Here is a 20,506-nt window from a genome sequence, read left to right as displayed (position 1 = left end):
CCCAGGGGTAGATTCCACTCACACCAGCCCCCAGGAGACTCTCCTGCCAAAGGTCTGTTGAGAACGTGGCTCCTTCCTTCTAGAGAACAAAGTCAAGTGATTCTGCTTCTGAAAATCCCCCCTTTTTTTTTAAAGCCAGCCTCCCTCCCTCCCGTCTGTGTTTCTGGGGTAGAAAATAGCACCACACTTTGTTGGCAGGTCTCACTTCTCTTCCTCCTCCCCAAGTAAATGATAGCCGCTTGGAAACTTATAAAGGAAGTGGTTGCCTTGTGGCCAATAGATCTGGAGATGAGCTTCTGGTTAAAATGATTCAGCAAGAAATCACCCCCTACCCAGTCCCAAACCAGGCAGCCCCGACCCCTCCCCAGTCCAGGGGGCGGTGTGCAGAGCAGACTCCACCCCATGCCGGCAACTCACCACCGACCCGAAAGCGCAGCCCACTGCTCCGCACTGCCCTCAGCCCGACAGTCATGCGGTCGATCGTGGCGCTGCTTGCCTTCTGCTGCTTGATCTCGAGCACCAGAGGCGGCCCCTCCCCAGGTAAGAGGAGGGTCTCCTGGTCGCTCCTCGGGGTACCAGCCCTGTGATTGCTCCAGGGTCCCTGAGCTTTCTCCCTGCCTCGGATCTGGGTCCTGGCAGCAGCTGCCTCTGGGGTAGCAGGCTTCAGGGATGGGAGACGTGGGGACTTTCCCTGTTGAGAACAGTGGAAACGTCTTCGGGTACTTGCTGCTACGCTGTTCCTGAGACCGGTCGCAAAGGGTCTGGGACCCAGAGGAAGGGTGAGTGGCGGTTAGGCGACAGCTTTTATCTGACTGCCCCTATTTCCTGCCTGCCTGAGGGCTGCTCTCCTGTGAGTTGGTCTCAGCGACCCTAAGAATCAGACAGTGGCCCTTCTTGCAGTCTGCACCCTACTGGCCCATGCAGGGGAGGCTGGGGAGGAGGAAGAGGGGAACACTCTCTGTGTGCTGGGAAACTGAGGCAGAGTCAGGTTGGGTCACTTGCCCAAGTCACACACAGGCTTGAGCACTTGCTCCCCGGGAAAGAGCTGGGTGATGCCCTCCCCAGCCTGCAGAATCAGACCTTAGAGGAAGAGTGAGAGGGCCCCTGCCTTGTTTAATGAAGGAACCCTGTCACCAAGCCCACCTCTCTGCTGGCAGGGACAGCACTTAGAGTGCAGCTGGTTTCTGCTGCTGTCCCTCTTTGAAGGGGGCTTAAGTTTGGCCAAAGGTAACCAGGCAGAGGGTGTTCAGGCAGGGCCAATAGCAAGGGGCTCGTCCATAGCCTCCAAGGACCATGGAAGGGTCACATCACTTCATGATGAAGCAAGATGCCAAGGAGTCAGGAACACTGGGGGACACAGCTTCAGGCTGTTGTAGCTTGGAGGCCACAGAAACAGGACAGGAGGGGCGGTGGGTGGATCTTCTGCTCTCAGAGAAGGGGACAAGCCACAGCAGCCTCAGGGTGGGTGCTCAGAAATGGGGTGGTTAACACATTGCTAAGTGGGAGGCCCACACCTAGCAATGAGCTGGGAACAGGGTGCCAGCCCTGCATCCTCACCTGCTCCTTGCCTTCTTAGCTCACACCATAAGACCCTTGACCCCAGCTTCTCAGTGTCTCCTCCTGTCTCTGTCCTTATCCACATTGCCTTCCTGTTCCCTTCCCCCTTGCTGCCAACGAGGGAAGTCAGGGGCAGAAGATGAACTTTGACACCAGAGAAGCAAGCCCCTTTTCAATGCCTTGGTGAAAGGTGTCCTGGAGGGGATATGGAGCCTGTGGTGTCGCCTTATCCTAGAATTTAATTATTCATACTTACTGTTTATGATTTGCATAAGCTCTGATTTGCCTTGTGTCCTCATCTGACACAGTAGAGACATAGGAGTACTAGGGAATCCTTAAGACCACACACACTTGTGGTCTTAAGTGTGGTCTTAAGATGTTATGGCATCTTTCTGGCCTTATTGACTTCCCTTTTGCTGGTGAGGGATGTTGGACAAAGCCCTGCTCTATCCACACCGTATTTGAGCCATACAGAGTTACATCCGGGCTGCATCGGGGCCTCCTTCCCAAGATTTGTTCTCTGCCCAGATGGGTGCCCAGAGTCCACCCTCACTTATGGGGGCCCTTAGGACATTACAGACCCACTACCCACTAGCCATGGATCCTGGGACTTCCCTAAGCTTCAGTCCCAGCATCCATGAAATGGGAAATAACTACATCCCCACTCCACCCTGGGTAGCCTTACTTGAGGTGGGTCAGGGAAGGCACTACAGAGGTACACCGTGGGCCTGGAGTCTCTGCGGCCACCTTGCCCCTTTCTCATGAGTCTGTCTGGTGCAGCCCTTTTCTCTGCCATGATGGTGACAGCAATTGCTCCTGGTCCTTCCATCAAGGGCCTTGTCTGTAGAGTGAGAGTGCCTGGAGGTTGAACAGGGCCAGGAGCCCCAGACCGGAATCTACTCTCACCTCCCCCCCATGACCTCTATAGCTTCTCCCTTACTTCTCTGAGAACAGATCTCAGAGCCTTTTTGAGAGGGAGAGAGCTGGCAGAAGGGATTCCAGGTGGCACCCTCTGGGCATCTGGCTTCTCTCCAAGCCCACTAACTAAACTGTATAGACCTGAGACTGTCTCCTCCCTGAGCCCTTCAGAATTAGGAAATTGGCTAGGGAAATCCCAGCAGCTTAGGAAGCCAAGGTAGGAGGATCTTAAGTTCAAAACTGGCCTCAGCAACAGCGAGGCACTAAGCAATTCAGTGAGATCCTGTCTCTAAATAAAATACCAAATAGGACTGGGGATGTGGCTCAGTGGTTGAGTGCCCCTGAGTTCAATCCCCGGTACCAAAAAAAAAAAAAAAAAAGAAAAAGAAAAAGAACTTAGGAAATTGCCACATTGCCTCTGCCCTTTCACCGTTGGTTGAAAATGAAAAGCCCTTCTTTCTCAATCTCTCATCAATTCCAGGAAGCTCCACTAGCTGCCATGTGTCACACTGTCCCACCCACCACCCTCCTCAGTTAAGGTTGCAGTAACCCCTCTGACCCTGGGGCAGGGATCTGTGGTCAAGTAGCTACCTGCTAGGAGAGACCCTCTAAAGCGGGGGATAGGGGCACCCATACCCCTGGCCTCCTGCAGGAACCCCTGGTAACTACTGCAGGCTGTACCTGGAGGTGACCACTCACTCACCTTCTATGTGTTGAGATTCTGTGTGCTGGACATCAGTTTGCCCTCAGAGACCTCCCTCCTTCACTGTGGCCCTATTGCTTGTTGATATATTGGATGATAACTACACTGTTGATTCATGTGTGTTACTTCATGTATTCTCACCACTGTTCTGGAAGGTTCCTGCCATCATCATCTCCACATTATAGATGGAGACACAGAGTTTCAGAGAGGTTGCGCAGCTTGTCCAAAGTTTCATAGCCAGTGAGATGCAGAGCTGGGATTCCAACATGGGGAGTGGGAATAAGATATCTGGACTAATCCTGGGAGAGACCAGCATCCTGAGTATGCCAAGGGGACATGTGTGCCCTCAAAAGGATGGGTTTACTCATTCCCCATCACTCGGGTACCCTGGAGCCCAAGTAAGTGGGTATAGCCCATGGATTTCATGATAGGGACACAGACTCTTGGAATTTTGATAGTATCAGGTAAGAGGAACACAGGGGTGCAGGATTCAGATGTCTCATCTCCAAGTGGGCAGAAAATGGACACCAGCACCCCTGAGCAGTACACTTACCTCCCACCACTTCAGTCCTTGGCACAAACTTCAAACTCCTCAAAGGTCCCAGCACCCAGCTTGGCAACAGCCCATGACAAGGGCAACCCCACCCCTACCCCCACCCCCCCAGGAATGTTTGGCTTTCAGATACTTGGGTTTCCTCCTGGGAGATGGTTTCACACACTGGAGTTCCCCCATCTCCCAAGCCACACCTAGATCATTCCTGACAAAGGATGATGGTGGGCAAGACCAGCTTCCCTACACTCCCTGAACACTTCCCCTTTCTACTAAAGGCGGGAGGTCTTCCACAAAACTCCCCTCCCTGACTTCAGGGTGGGGACCAACAGGAAGGAGGGGCACTAGCCAAAGGCCAAGGTCTTCTATTCAGCTTTAGTACTTTGAAATGTGGCCAGTGTCCAAAATGCTATTGTCTTCCTATGGGGACACGTGACCAATGTTTCTCAATTTTTAAGAAGGTGGACATGGCCTATAATCCCACCTACTGGGAAGGCAAGGCAAGAAGATTGCAATGTTTCTCAATTTTTAAGAAGGTGGACAGGCCTATAATCCCACCTACTCGGAAGGCAAGGCAAGAAGATTGCAAGTTTAAGGCCAGACTCAGCAATTTAGCAAGGACCATGTCTCAAAATAAAATGAAAAGGGCTGAGGATGGCTCAGTGGTAGAACACCCCAGAAGCTATTTGTGGAGTCCTTTAGGAGACATTGGCATGTATGTTAGTGGTAATTCCAGGGCAGATTCTAGTCTCTTCAATCTGCCTGAAAACAGTGAGCAATTGCTGCAACTAATAATACTCCCAATCCTGACAGTGTCCCCCAAACTTTGGTGTCACCTTTTTGACTTCCAGTCTCATTTAAATTCTTTAGATATTTACATGAAGCATGTCCAGGAATCCGAACATCAATGTTAGGATTGTAAAGAAGGGAGTGCAGAGGTACATTAGGAATAGAAACAGGGACAGGAATGTTGGAGTAAAAGTCATTTGTGATTTATATGGGCAGGGGGATGTGTTTTTAAACAAGGGATATTAAAATATTTCCTCCAAGTTTTCCCTTCCACTCTCATCCTCACCATCCAGGAGAGGAGGGACATTCAGGTTTCTATAAATCATGGACTGTTAGTGCTACAGAGGGCTAAGGGGTGACTTACAGGAGCATGAACCCAGTACCCAGAGTCTAGAACAGCTGAGGAGCCTTACAGGGATCCCCAGTCCATCCTAGTACCCTGGAGAGTCCAGAGCTGCTGTAGGGTAGAAAGGGGAAGTTGCTGCCCCCTAGGCACTTCTGGAGTGGGTCCTATTTAATTTCCTCTCTTCCTAAAAAGCCCAACTTCTGAGGACACTAATGTGCACTGACTAGCATCCTAAACCCATAAGGGCAGAAGCTAAGCTTTCCTCTCTCCAAGCCCTTTAGCATTTTACATCTGCACACTGGGTGTCCCTGGCCCCCCACTGTGCCGTGACTGTACTGGGGCAGGGCCTCCTGGGAAGAACAGCGCACCTGGATCAGTACCTGCACAGTGCTGTGCATCACCTAGCTCCAATCTTCCCTCCAAGTCCCCTACCTCTCAAAGAGTCACCGAGTTGCTAGCTAGGCACTGCTCCTCTCTCACCTACCCCAGCCCCCAAAGCCCCACCTGCATCTCAGTGTTCTGGAAGCTTCCTACCTTATATTACAGGATACTATTGCCACCCAGGGAAGAGGCTAGACTACACTGCCCACTGGTCACAAAATACTCAGAGTCAAAGTGGTAGAAAAATGGATTTTATTCAAAGCCAGCTTTGAAAGAAGATAGGAGAAACTATTATTTCAAAATTTTCTTCTTTAGAGTCTCTGAGGAAGGCTTTTAAAAGAGAAGAGGTGGCAAAATGGGACAAAAGACAGGAAATAAACATGACGATTTAGTTAGCCTGTGCTGGACAGACTGGGAAGAGGGTGATCTCAGCTCTCAGGTTCCTTGGGGCCCCCTAGTCAGGGCGAGCAGTCCCTCAGTCTTAACTAAGGAAGTTGCTCTCAATTTTTTAGGGGCCCCCAGTTTCAGTCTGCTTCACTTTCTGGGGACACAGCCCATACTTCCTACCTCATACATATTATTTGAAAAAAGAGTTCACAGTTGTTACCTTTGAAATTCTAAGAATGATTGTTACTTTTTCATTGTTGTTATACTCTTCTTGCCCAAAATAGGGAAGTTAGTATTAAAAAAAAAAAAGAAAGAAAAATACATGTTTCTTTACAAAGAAAATATGGGCAATTAAATTATTCCACCTTGAGATTAAAAAAAAAAAAAACTATTCTCTGAGGGCATAGATACATTGAAACCGCTGTCCCTTTCACAAGTGTGTCTTCTCTGCTGTCTAGACTAAAACCCACACTCCACTTCCTGTGGTCAGTAGGTAGTTGGTGCTCAGGGAGCAGCCTCTCACACTGGGCTCCTTCCCATATTGACCTGACTTCTGCAGGGCCCAGGAGACCCCCACTGCCACCACCTGTGCCCCACCTGGGCCAGAAGCACCCAGGGAAGGCAGGTTCCAGGGTCTCACCCAGACCCACCAACCCCAGCTCTGGTGCTCAAGGAACAGAAGCAGATTTTGTTATTTTAATTTTGGGAGACCTTTTGCGAAGGCTTTCAAGGCTACTAGGGAATGTCATACTGGAGGGCATTCTGTGAAGGACAGCCCCAGAGGACACTGTGCAGGACACAGCTATGGAGAACACACAGACCATGTGGCCACAAAGTTCTATGAAGAGGGGACACTAGCAATATACTACTTTCTTGAGAACAAAAGGTCAAGTTATTTGGGTGCCAAAGTCTAGAGAGGCCTACAAAGTAATTGCAGCTTAGTCTTACCCTGGACCTCTGGCCTGGAAGCCAGTGGGGGACCTATTTGCCAGATGGCACCCTGCTTGGTCATACAGTGCTGGCCTCTCTTCACAAAGGAAGCTAAGCCCCAGAGCCACTGAGATTACCCTCAAAGTTACAGAACTCCCCAGACTCGTGTCTCCTTTACTGCACTACCCACCCCTTGGGCTGCCACAAGGAGAGAAGACTCCACCCCACAAGCAGGCTGCAGGTGGCCAATAGCCTTGCCATCCTGGCATACTTAGTGGAGTCAAACGTCTGGGTTCCAGGGAGGGCCTTTACAGATCCCACTTCTGGGGAATGGCCCTTATGCATCTCTCACTAGTAGCTTATTGATAAGATCACTGACCTGAGCTCCAATCACCCCTCCTCACTTCTGGTGTGACATCCGTCACCTGGTTAGAACATCACCAGGTAGATGTTATAACCCACCTGACTGATTCCACCCTCCCACATGGGCAGTCTGTTTCAGAGATTGGGTACTTGGGATAAAACCTGCCCCTCCCCCTGGGGACTCTCCCAGAAGCCATCCTGCTGGGCTCAGATCCTCCTGCCTTGTGAGATTTTCACCCTTCTTTCCTGTTCTGGGCCTTACTCAGACCCTGGCCTATCTAATTCCCAACTCCCAGAGTGATATTCAGCTTTTCATTGCTATCATCGAAATACCTGATGAGCAATTTAGAGGAGGAAAAGCTTATTTGGGGCTCACAGTTTAAGAGGTTCAGTCCATGGCAAGCCAATTTTATCACTCTGGGCCTGAGGTGAGGCAGAACATCATGGCAGAAAGATGTGATGGATTCAAACTGCTCCATTCATGGTGGCCAGGAAGCAGAGAGCAAAGGAAGGGGCCACAGGGAAGACAAACCCTCTCAGGACATGCCCCCAATGGCCTACCTCTTCCAGCCACCTGCCTACAGTTACCACCTAATTAGTTCATTCAAACTTGGATAAACCAATTAAGTTACAGCTCTTCACATTTAATCATCTCATCCCCAAACACTTCTGCATTAACACAGGAACTGTGAGGGGACATCTCCTATCCAAACCATAGCACCCAATTCAAGGTAAAAGTTATTTCTCCTGTCCCCTTCCATTAGGCCTTATGTTCATCTACTTTGTCCCCAAGAGGGGGATACTTTTCCTCCAGAGGGACACTCAGATCTGCTCCCTACAATAAAACTGATAAGGCTCCATTGCATTTACCTTGGTGTTTTTCTCCCAAATGTTTCAATCTCTTCATAATCTCAGGAACCTAGTGGTGCTTCAACTCCTCAGGAAGCCTGTATCCCTTATCCCCATTACTTCCTCAAACAGCAGCATATCTAAAACCCAGACACACAGGGGGCTCTGCAGGCTCAATGGGGAGGGGGAGGGGTGACCACGGGTCATCACCCACCTCTTCACTTTCCACAGTAGAAACCAAAGCCCCAAAGCTTATCTGGTAAGCACTGCTGACACCCTCAGACAGCCAGGTCTCCCCTGAAGGAAGAGACACCCAGGGTTGTCCCTACCTTTACCTGAGAGGCTCGTCCTAAAAGTATAAGCCAAGGGAAGAAGCACCCAATCTCCCAAAAGGGCCCTCTGCTGGGAGGGACACTGTCACCTGCAGCACGCAATGAGACTATAGCCACCTGCAGCCCCTGTGTACTTGAAAGTTGGTTCCTGCTGCCTGCCACAGAGCTAAATTTCCTATTTAATTAATTAAATGTAATTAATTTAATAAACAGCCACACTGATCAGCACCAGCCTTGTGGCATGCTAATATTTCAAGAAATTCTTTTTCCTTTCTTTCTTTTGTGTGTGTGTGAGGGGGAAGGGGTACTGGGGACTGAACCTAGGGGCACTTTACCACTGGGCTAAATTCCCAGTCCGTTTAATTTTTTTATTTTGAGACAGGGTCTTGCTAAATTTAGCAATTGCTTAGGACCTCACTAATTTACCAAGATTGGCCTCAAACTTGCAATCCTCCTGCCTCAGCTTCCCAAGTCACTAGGATTACAGTGTGCACCACTGTGTCCAGCTCAGACAATTCTTAAAAAGAGAGGCAGTTTACCAACCTAAGACCCTCTATCCCATTCTCCCTCCCCTGCTAGTTTACTTAGAATTTCCCCGTAAAACTTTGAACTTTTTATTATTTTAACCTTCCTGTACCAGGAAGGCCCATATTTGGCTGAAAGATAGGAAAAGTAACATGAGGGGCTTCTATCACAAGCAAAGGGAAGAAAAAGTAAAAAAAATAGAGAATCCAAAATTCAAGACACTCATTAACCACCAACCAGAAAAGGTCCTTATCCACTTTTTGTAGTATACAGCCTCTGTGGCTTATTTATATTCAGACTTTCTTTACAATAAAAATCAGACACCTGTGTCTGGCCCTGCCTCACCCCTAACCCTCCCCTCAGTCCAGCACCCCTAGTGTCCTGGGTCTTGGCCTACCAGTGCCCCTTGCCTATCATGGATCCCTGATCTCTGTGCGTGGGTGTGACCCACTGACCCAGCATCCTCACAGACAGGCCCCTGTCCTCCTCACTCTCCTTCCTTAAATGTCTTACTGCTCTGTTGTTGATCTTGTTTATTTGTAGAGCATTAAATGGCTGCATCCCTAGTGCCCAGAGCTGGCAGGAGGAGGAAGACTCAGGAAGAGGCTCAGTAGGTGCTGCAAGTACCTGTGAATGAGCTGAACAAAGAAATGAATGGCAAGCTGGACTTGAGCTTGATGACTTGGGTCATCAGGGATCCTCCGCATCTGTCAGCTCTGTTTCTCTGGAAACTGGGAGCAGAAGGGTTTGGGGAGTCAAGGATTGATGTTGGGATCCTGTGTTCTGCCTAGCTCTGGCATAGATGCTAGTGTCAGAAGCCCCTCATCTTGCTTTCCCCATCTTTCAACCAAATATGGGCCTTCCTGGTATAGGAAGAGCAAGAGAAAATGGAAACAATCCAGCTCACCTACCATCCTTCACCCACTACATGCCAGGCTCTAGTGGAGCCCTACGGAATGGCATTCATTCATAGGAAAGTGAAGACTTGTACCCAGAGAACCTCAGGGGGCAGTCTAGGAGAGGCACCAGTGCTGGGGTTCAGGAAGTAGGAGCACTAGGGTGGGCTCCAGCCACAGCCTGAGATTAGATGTTTTGCCAAGAGTGCAAGAGGAGGGTGGCTGAAGCCAGGGCAACCAGCCTCTTTACCAGTGGGGAGGCACAACTGGGTTGAATACTACCACGTGATCCACTTAGCTGGGACAAGGTGGGATGAAGGGCAGGCTGAGTCAACTTCTCCTAACACCTTAAGACCAGATCCTGTCCAGACACCTCACCACTAGTGGGGCATGTTCACTATTCCTTTAACACATGTTGGAAATTCCCCTGGGTCCTGAAAATGTTCTGTATGGTGGAGGACTTATAAACAGCGTTTTAGTCAGCAACATAAAAGCTGACTAAACCAACAAGAACAACTTAGAGGAGGAGAGGTTTATTTGGGACTCAAGATTTTAGAAGTTTCAGTCCACAGATGGTTGAATCTATTGCTCTAGGACCAACATGAGGCAGCACACATGGTGGAAGCGGGTAGTGGAGGAGAAACTCTCAGGTCATTGTAGGGCAGGAAGCAAGAAGAATAAGGGGAAGGGGAAGGAGGGATGATGAACCCTCCCAGGGCATGCTCCCAGGAATCCAACTCCTCCAGTCACACCCCACCTATCTGTAGTCACCATCCAGTTCATTCAAACTAGGATGGATTGATGAGGTTACAGCTCTCACAATCCAATCATTTCACCTCTGAACATTTTTGTATTAATATAGAAGCTCTGAGGGAACACCACAGATCCAAACCACAACAGATAGGGACTATATCACACCTTCAGCACCATCCTCAGCTTTGAATACACAGCAGCCATGGGGATACACAAGTGCATTGTGGGATGAGGGTGGGTAGATGGGTCGGGGGTAGTCAAGGCTGAGGGCTACAGGGCAGAGAGAATAACTGAGTGACCTAAGGCATAAAGAATCCCCCCTGGGTCATGTGCCCTGCTACCATCAATGTTCCCATCTGGTACTTGTTTCTCTCTTTCAGACTTCTGTTCCCAGGACCGTAACTCAGGTGTGAAGCCAGGATTTCCCAAACGAATAAAGACTGATGACCCAGGAGTCCTCAAAGCTGCCAGACACAGTGTGGAAAAGTTCAACAACTGCACAAATGACATCTTCTTATTCAAGGAGTCCTACATTAGCCGAGCCCTGGTGCAGGTGAGGGTCTAGGTTCTGGTGACCACATATCAGACACACCCCTGGGAAGCAAAGAGGCAGCAACCTACCACCTGGACATACACAAGGACAGGAAGCTGATGACAGCAACCAAAATCAGTGTGACTCACAGCCAAGTACAAAAACGCAGGGCACTTTGTTTGCTCAAACCAAATTTCCCTTGGGTGGTCACCAGGCCTCTGGCCCAGAGACCGTTAGTGGGAGTAAGGAGCACATGACCAGTAACACCACTCCTAGAGTGCAATGCTGAGCCTGACAGTCCTGCAGAGCAGACCACTGCTATACCTGTTGGAGTTGCCCCCACCAGGATCCCAGGACCCCTGTCCTAGCTTTACCCTCTCCTGTATCTTCTCACCATTCACCTGACATATACATTCCCACAGCTGTGCCCAAGCCACTCCCTTTCTGACTCACAAACTTGGTATGCCACCAGCCTGCTCAGTGGTCACATCCTGCAAGGCCATTACTCTTCTTAGTAACCTACTGTGTCTGCCCAGTGCTCTTCCTCCTTCCTCGGGAGCCCAGGGGGCACAGTCAGCCTTTATCTCTGGTCCTAACAATACAGGATCAGCATGGACATTGGGAAACAGAACAGTGAGGGGACACCTTCAGGAGGTGGCTGCCTGGTGGTTCCCTATTTGCTAAACCCAGGGACACCCATGCAGTCATCTGCTGATGTGGGAAGTTGGTTTAGGATGACATCCACACACCCAGCTTGCCCTGGTGCTGGAGGGAGAGAAGGGATGTGGGAGTGGCCTTACCCTAAAGAGATGGTCTTCACTTCATTTGTGGTTACCCTGAGTCACAGGGTTAGTGGTGACTTTTATAATCTTATGCTTTCAGGCAACTGCAAAGTTTTTAAAAAAGTTTTTTTAGTTGTTGAGGACCTTTATTTTTCATTTATTTATATACAGTGCTGAGAATCAAACCGAGTGCCTCACACATGCTAGGCAAATGCTCTACCACTGAGCCACAACCCCAGCCCCAAACTGCAGTTGTGCCCTAGTATTAGGAAACATACTATAGAAGACAGTTGGTGTGTGCCACTGTCCTCAGGGACCACAGGTCTTGCCTTCCCCAGGAAGGTCAGCGCAATGCTCTAGACTTGAGTCCCCAAAGTCTTCCATGACAGGGTCAGGACATTGTCCCTCTGTACCTTGGTAATGCTGGACATTTTATTTCACTTGGTATTTGGTGGGCCAGAGATTGAAACTTGAGGAACTTTTCTCCAAATGCTCTGAGAATATAAATGAAGAAAATGAAGAAAATGAACTAGGTCACGGCCACGTCCAAATGGAGAAGGGCTATGTTGAAACCTAAAATAAAACAAAACACACTGTTCCCAGGAATACAGAAGGATGCTAGCAGATGTCCCAGACTCAGCCAGTGTGTCCTCCATTCAAACATGTTGGGTTCATGGAGGCTGTAGGATGGGGCAACCCCAGCCTGAAATCCCTCCTGAATGCAGAATTCTTGGCAGAAACGAGCCATCCTAAAATGGGACACAAAGTCCTCAAGCCCTTGTCAGAGTCAGCCCTGTGAGTAGGCAGGGGAAAGGGAGTTGGGGGGAGTCCAGGCACCAGCTTTCTCTCCATCAGTTCTTCTGGCAAGTCCTGGGTTTTCCTTAACCCAGAGGTGTCTCTGGGGAGCCACCCTCACTCCCCAGAGAACTCCTCACCTGTCTTAACGTACCTCTTGCTAGCAGGGGAGCTGCCATTCTAGCCACCCTGTGCCTGATAACCCAGGATCCTATTCCTTTATTCTTTTCAGGTAGTGAAAGGCCTGAAATACATGCTGGAGGTGAAAATCGGCAGAACTACGTGCAGAAAAACCACACACCATCCCCTGGATAATTGTGACTTCCAAACCAACCCTGACTTAAAGCGCGTAAGGCAGAGGGCCACCCTCTCAGCCCAGCCCTCCCTACTGACCCACTAACTCTTCAAGGCCAGGACTGCTTCTCTGACCACACACTTCCAAACCTCAGTCCAGAAGAGGTCAGGCACAACATGCAGACACACATGGAGAGTGTGAGACAACAGCATCCTCCCCCTAACCCCCTACACAGCCTGCCCTTCCCTCCCTGAGAGGCACATCTCAGGAGAAAAATGCCTAGAATTGGGACAGGGAGATTAGAGCAAGAAAAACTTCCATATAATTCAGAAAGTATATATACATGTGTATATACGTGTGTTATATATAGTATGACATATCACATGATCCATATATTATATATGGCTTGATACATGTTATGATAGATATACCATATATGGCATGATATGATATAAACCTCTGGGGAGAGAAAATAAATCTGGCAAAACTTGATAATTCATAATACAGGTGAAAAGCACATTATTCTTAAATCATTCTTTCAACTTTGAAAATTTTCCAAATAAAAATAGGGGTGGGGGAGACCTCTTCAGTGAGGAACACACCCACATGTGCACACACAAACACAGTGCCTTAGTGGCCCAAGGCATGCCAGGAAAGTCATTTGGTGGGGAGGGTCTTCTGGGGCAGTCAGAAGGTCCTTAGGTGGGCCCTTCTTTTTTCAGGTTCTGAGTTGCTATTCTGAAGTCTGGGTCATCCCCTGGCTCCGAAGGATCGAGGTGCCTGTTATTCGTTGCCACTGAGTTCTGCCTTTTGCCTGACATCTGCCTCTCGCCTGACATCTGCCTCTTCAGCAAAACTTGAGCTGCAAGGACACCACCCATGTGCTCTTTGTTATCTTCAGCCCCAGCCCTATGCCCAGCTGTTACAAACCTTCTAGGATCTTATGTGTGGGCAGATGGAAGTGCTAATGGGTGATTACAGAGTAGCTGGGATGGGAAAACAACAGTACATCATAGCCAGATTAAATATATCACATTTCCTTCTGTAATTAACTTTACTGATGCTATATGTTAGATACGGGGTCTGAGTATATGGGCCTGAGTCCTCTGATGGGCCTCATTGGGTTTGGGGATAGACAGATGTAGGCTGACCTGCAGGGGTAGGGCAGGGTACACCCTCCCATCCCTCACCCCAAAGACAGTACAGGCATTCATCTGTTGGTCTCAGTTATTAGCATTATAGCACTAGATCTGGGAAAAGTGTGCTACTGATCACTTGACCTCTGTCAATGATTAAAGTTATGAATAAAGGGCTGATCATTCCAATGCAATGGCTCTATGTGTCACCTTTTAGTGGGAAAATCAGGGAGGCAAGAAGAGCAGTGCCAGGGGTCCTTCTCACTCTCTGGTCTGGCAAGTTTAGGTTGCTTCCATAAAGTCCTCAGAGGCTTGTTCAGCAATTAGCTACTAATAAAAATGTGAATTCTGAGCAGCCAGAAACAGGGAAGCCTGTCAGCACGGTGAACAGACAGGGCAGCAGCATCCTATAGAGGTTCAGAGGAGCCTGCCCTCCAGCCACATTTCTTCAGGGTCATGCCTCCAACCAAGTTCTCTGCTGCCTTTGAGACCCAAGGGTTTGGAACAGCTTAGCACATGCACAGAAGAGCCTGGGCAGGTAGGGTGGGGCAGATAGTGGAACCATCCCCCTACAAAGACATCCAGGAACAGGCTGTGCAGGGGCACCAGAAAAGGAAGTCAATTGCAGGCTGAAGACCACTAGGTCCTGGGGAAAGATAGATCTTCAGTTTGAGCTAGAAGAAGTATGGGGCTAGACCACAGAGGTGAAGCCCAGGAGCTGGCTGGTGGCCTGGTTCTGTAAGCCTTCATTCAGAGGAAACTGACCACAGGTCCCTGCACCACTCACTGTGGGCTTTTTCCTCTCTAAGCTCTCTTTAAAGTGTGACTGTAAAGTAGGGTGCACACAGTTAGCAGAAGGCATGTTGGCACCTTGAAGGAACATGAACTTGATAATTGGTAGGAAAGAAAATATGCATCAAATATGCATGGCAATTTAGCTTTCTATCACAAATATGATCAATGTAAACAAAATAAATCACTCTTTGGTTTTCTTCAGTGATATAAGTAACCATGATTTCAAATTTTCCTTTGTTGTTACTGCCTTGACTTACCTCCTGGCCATTTAATTCAGGGATAGTGGTGGCAGCAATGCCATTGGACATTTACTTTATTTGGTGACTCCTAAGGCCCCTGAAGGCAATCTTTCCATAAAGGCCCTGTTGACCCCACGCACAACCAGGCAGGGAGTCACAGATACTAGGACATCAAGATATAGCTGAGCCAGGCCCTGGGTGACATCTGCAAGTTGAAGAAGCAGAGAAAGAGGCTCCATACCTCATTTCCCAGTCCATCTCATTTACATTAAGTACAGACCAGGGCACATCAAGGTCAGGCTCCCTGGCTTTCCTGTCTCCCAGCTGTCAGAGTGAGCATGGATGTACACAGGTGTGGGGAAGGGAGGCCCATGTTCATGATCTGTAACTGAGCTCCCCTGTCCTAGCCAGGGTTCCTCAGACAAGGGTTCCTGCCAACCCCTGCAGCAGCTTCACTCGTGGGGAGGAAGCCTCCGATCCTGACCTTACATTATCAGGTTTGAACACTAACCTATACCTGAGATTTTCAATACACCATTTGAGTAGGGAGTTCATCCATCTCTTACAACTAAGGCAAACCAGTCCCTATCTAGGCCCAAGAGGCCTGTGCAGCCCACACCACATTTCAGGCTTCTAGAAAGTCTCTCTGGGGGTCTATCCTCCAAGGGAAGGCTTTATCTATGATACACCACCATTTCAGTTATTTACAATTTGTTTCATGTTTCGCATGTTACTGAATATGTTCCCCCTTAAACCAGCATGCTGATGCGAAAAGGAAAGACACTGAGCCAACCCATGTAACCTTGACTTCTGGAATCCAACAGCCAACATGCCTTAGCATTATCAGAAACATACATACCAACCATTCCCCTAGAGACACATCGTTCCTGCTGCCAAAGAGAGTTGTGACAGATTCAAACAAAGGGTGAAACAGAATACCAACTTGGAGATGGATGTCAACCTGAGATGACCTGAAATCCCACATTACCAATCCAATTTTACCTACTTTTAAAATTTCTCAGCTTGAACCTTACACAAAGGGAATTACTCTAACACCAAAAGGAAGTGGTACCATCATCTAACGTTATTATCACTAAAAAAATGTAAGACTAAGTACCAAGGCTTCTAAGGTATACCAGGACTATGACCCCCCATAAAAGGAAAAGCACTTTTATTCAAGGTCTCACCCTGCCCAAAACCAGTCAAAATCCTGATAGCCCTGCCCTGAGTGTTCCATAGTTTTCCCCAAACTGCTACACACTCCTTGCCAGCTGTGCACACTCGTAGGAAGCCAGACCCATGGCCACATGCTTCACACTCCTGCTCAGTTTAGCTTCCTCTGTAGGTGGCAGATGAGCCCAAGCTGTGATTAATGCTCCACCATTGACCATGGGGATTGCCTATGAAGCTTCAAACCATAAATGGTGCCCAGTCTACCCCAAGACCTGGCATCCCAGAGGACTCGGATGTGCCACCAAAGTTAGAACCAGAGCAACACCACAATCCACAGGTTGCAGCCAGTGGCCACTGCCCAATCAGGCACTGGGCAGGTCACCTGTCTTCAGTCCAGACTCATAGTGCCTCAGTCATGGCACAGGAGTCCCCAGCTCAGTTGCCTTCTGGCTGTGATTCTGGGCAGTCACTGACCCTTAGAGAATCAGTTCCCATCTGTACAATGAAACCACATCTCCTAGCCTCATTAAAAGTTAGTATATTGCATTCAGGTGTGGCATGCACACCTGACATCCCAGTTGCTTGGGAGGATGAAGCAGGAGGAGGGCTTGAGCCCAGAAGTTCCAGGTCAGCCGAGATGACATAGTGAAACCCAGTCTCAAAAGAAATACAAAAAACAAAAGCACGTGTATATAAAAATTTTCACAACTGTACACTCCTGTGCAAGTATATGTTGATAATAAAAATCTTGAAAAGGGGTTGGGGATGCAGCTTAACAGTAGAGTGCTTGCTTAGCAGCACTAGGTATGTATAAGGTCCTGGGTTTAAACCCAAGCACCATACATGCAAGACAAAAAAAAAAATCTCAAAGGAATTTCATTCCGATGAAAGTAACTAAATCCTGATAAGAATCTTTGTGCGATAGATAATAGAAGCGCTCAATGAATCACCTGGTTGAATTTAAAAACATGTCAATAATTCACAGTAGAGTAAATTCCTTTTATGTTTACCAGCAAAAGCATGTCACATATTTAAATCTAAAAAGAAGACTATCTTTTTCATTTTGTCATGCCAAATTAGATAGAACACAGGAAATGACACTTGGAGACAGAAAATCAACACCTGAGTCAAAATTAAGACTCCTTTGCTGAAAACTGTGAAAAACAATTTACCAGCTTCTTTGCACCTTTGAGAACTAAAAAATAAGCACAAAGCACTTATTTGTGCTTAAAATTCTCTGTTCTCAAACAACTGAAAAGTCAGCATACAGGTCCAGCACATTTAAATTGTTTTTATGCCACAGTGACTAGGTATTACCTTATTATTCTTTCATACATGATATGTACCATCATTAGCTGTTAAAAAGTATTTAATAGCCAGTATGGTGGCACACACCTGTAATCCCAAGTATTCAGAAGGGTGAGGCAGGAGGATCACAAGTTCAAGGCCAGCCTCAGCAACTTGAAAGGGCCCTGTCTCAAAATAAAATATATATAAATAAATAAAATCAAGTATATATTGGTGGTAAAGCACATCCCTGGGTTTAGTCCCCAGTACCCTCAAAAAAGTAATTAATAATGACTACTAAGTTTTCTTTCCTATAAAGTCAAATAAACAATATTAATGGTTGTTCATCTGATGAAACACAGATTGTATCAGCTGGACTGGAGCCAATCTTTGCCTCTAGTCTACTGTCACTTTATTCCACATAAAGCCAGTCCAGTGGAGGTGACACAACAGATTAACAAAGATTAACTCAAAAAACACTTGGCACTTCCCCTAACATAAGGGCTCTTTAAATTCTTTGAATTTTTGTATCATAACCTGTTTAAAATATTACCTGTCAAGTTTTTCAAATGCTTCTAGAGATACAATCTCTTGTGCATTCTCACAAACACCAGGAAAGAAAGGAACAGGTGCCAGCCCCATGTTGTAAGCTGGAAAACAGGAGAGAAGTCTAATACTAATCTATCAAAAAATGAATCAACAAGGTTGGGGTGTAGCTCAGTGGTTGAGTACCTGCCTAACATATGCAAAGCCCTGGGTTCCTTCCCCAGCATTGTGAAAAAAAGAAAGAAAAAGAATCAACACAAGGAGGCAGACAGTTAAAGAGGGTTAGTGCCATGAGAGGTCCCATGACTTCCCTTCTGAGCAAACTAGATAGGATGTTTGGCCCTAAAACAACTCTCATCAAGATGATCCTCATATCAACACTTGATGGAATTAAATTTCAATCACTTCAAGTAAGTAGAGAAGATTCTCCCAGTCCATAGCATCAAAAAGTTAATCAACGGAAAAGCAGATTTCATATTATTTATTATCAAAATTAAGACCAGTACATAGACTTGTCAAATTACATAGCAACTTGGGGCTTAGAACACTAGCACAAATATGACATCAACATGTGCACTATTCACATCTGTAGGTCTAGAGGTGAAGTAAAAAGGACATTCCTAAACACACCCCTGTAGTAGGTACTAAACCACTGGACTGTCCAATTCCAGCAGCATAAGTATTCACAGAAAGAAACCCCAGGAAGTCTTCTTGCCACTGGAATCAGTCCACTTTTCCTACATGCTTACTCAAGGTCTTGAAAACTTCCAGCATGAAGGAAGGCCAGGCTTCAGCAGGTGGAAAGTGGGAGGATAGCCCTCCACTATGGAGGGAATGCTCAGGGAGCGAGGGCCCTTGTCCCACACAGCTCCTAAGAAACTGTCTAAAGTCTTGGTTCACACAGTTCTTGCTGACTAGCCTCAGTATATTTCTACTGTGTACCCCATCCTCCTGTACCAACATCACCCCCACAAAAAAAAAAAAAAAAAAAAAACAAGAGTGAGGACACTGAGGCCAGCAGGACAGAGCCAACAGCAATAGCAAGATTCCTGGGCAGCTCTTCTCCTGCTCTCTCCAACAAATCCTGAGACCTGTTAAAAGTGCACAAAGTTTCCCAAGTCCTGGAGAATTACTATACTCGGAAAGCATTTTTTTTTTTTCTTTTGAGACATGACTTTACGTTGAATTTATCTTCCCTGTGGCAGATATGTTATGCTTTCCTCTAAAGATGAAGTGAAGTCCAAGTCTGGGGTGCCCTTGAGAGCCCGCACGTTCTCAGGGTTGCAATAGCCATTCCTATCACACCTCTGAGGACTGACAAGTACATGGGGTCAGAACTATGTCCGTAGCTCCTCCTGGATCAGGTATGGTGGTTGAGTGTAATGACTCTTAGCACGCACGATGGGGTAGTTGCTGGGCCGACTAAACAGACTGGAGGCTGAGTCTGCAGATGAAGGGGGACCTGAAGGAGCCCAGGTATAGATGCCCATCATGTTCATGTACCTCGCTGATGTAGGTGGCTACCAGCCCATTTGGATCATGCAGGCTTCTTCGGAAGGCGCCACTGTCACTGAGTTCTAAGACGAGGCTGTACCGTGGCACAAACTTCATCAACGTCTCCTGACTAAACAGCTGGAAGGGAAGCACAGTGCAAAGACAGTTTACCTTCTGACAACAAGATTGTCCCCTGCCAACTAAGAATGGTCAGGTTCCTCAGGGAAGTCCAACAGTGTAGAGGCAAGAGTAGCCATGCCCCCACCCCTTGCAGATCAGGCCAAGGAGGCCAAGCTAGCATGAGGACAGTGCAGATGAACATGCAGAAATACAAATCACACCCAAGGAAGTAAATGCACTGAAGCCAAGGCAAAGAATGACCTCACCCACCAGAACACTGGGTCAAACCCGGCACAACTTAACCAGAATACACGTACACGAATCCTGATTAAAGTATGTCAGATGTGTAGGATGGAAATGATGGAAATTGAGAGCAATTCACATTCAAAAAATAGCCTGGGAGTTAAGTAAGTTAACAAGTCCACACACCACACACCTCTACAGCCAATTCTGCCACATTAGTACTGTTGAGGGCACTTCTGACATCTCTTGGGTGCCTAGGCCAAGGGGCTTAGACTTGGACTCTGTGGGCAACATGGGGCTGATGAAGAGTTTTAAGCAGGGAAATTATTGGGGAGACAGGATTTCTGACAGAACAGAAGAACCTCGGGTAGGAAATTACAACAAAGGATTCAGCTGCATAAGGCCAGTATCTAGAAGTTAATATCAGATTTCTACATTTTAATTCAGGTGAAAATACCTAAACAATTGCAACTGTCCTGGGAATAATGTCTCCTAGTCACTGGAAATATTTAAAAGAAGACATTCAAGTCAACTTAGCTCTAGAAGGTTCAACAGCAATGGATCAAAGTTGCTTTCTTCCATAAGGGGCTTTCTACCACCAGTGGAATGCCTCCTCCCACTGTTTGGTCATGTATCTTTCCCTCTCTTCTCTTTCCATCTTATCCTAAAAGATCTTCCCTCTCTCATTTCAAGTAGTTATTTGTTTTTTCAGAAACCTCGCCAATTTCCACCTCTCTATCCAAACCTCAGTACTAAATCCCTGGCTGCCATACTCAACTCCAGCTGAGCC

General features: G+C 47.5%; 2 protein-coding genes across 19 annotated transcripts in view; one reads left to right on the top strand and one right to left on the bottom strand.

Annotated features, from left to right (window-relative positions):
- LOC306651254 (adipocyte plasma membrane-associated protein-like) overlaps positions 1 to 20,506 on the bottom strand; it is a 191,115-nt gene that overhangs the window by 161,661 nt on the left and 8,948 nt on the right. For 14 of the 18 annotated variants that reach the window (XR_013761112.1, XR_013761113.1, XR_013761114.1 and 11 more), the window contains one exon: positions 19,363 to 19,491. The exons of 1 other annotated variant lie outside the window; for it this stretch is intronic. Coding sequence is in view for 12 of the 17 variants with exons in the window: in XM_079123787.1 (XP_078979913.1) it covers positions 19,363 to 19,491 (129 nt within the window). In the remaining 5 variants the exon portion in view is untranslated. Of the gene's footprint in view, positions 1 to 10,779; positions 10,904 to 11,758; positions 12,088 to 18,324; positions 19,492 to 20,506 lie in introns of those variants that run through there. 3 more of the 18 variants (XM_079123792.1, XM_079123791.1, XM_079123790.1) reach the window with 3 other exon arrangements.
- Positions 291 to 18,821, top strand: CST7 (cystatin F). Its single transcript, XM_079123970.1, has 4 exons — positions 291 to 540; positions 10,660 to 10,832; positions 12,621 to 12,737; positions 13,406 to 18,821. Exons 1-4 carry the CDS (start codon positions 306 to 308, stop codon positions 13,481 to 13,483), a joined length of 603 nt encoding a protein of 200 aa, XP_078980096.1. The 5' UTR covers positions 291 to 305; the 3' UTR covers positions 13,484 to 18,821.

The sequence above is a fragment of the Sciurus vulgaris genome (assembly GCF_902686455.1).
Source record: "Sciurus vulgaris genome assembly, chromosome: 2".
In the NCBI taxonomy this organism is placed as follows: Eukaryota; Metazoa; Chordata; class Mammalia; order Rodentia; family Sciuridae; genus Sciurus; species Sciurus vulgaris.
This window is presented reverse-complemented; position numbering and strand designations above follow the sequence as displayed.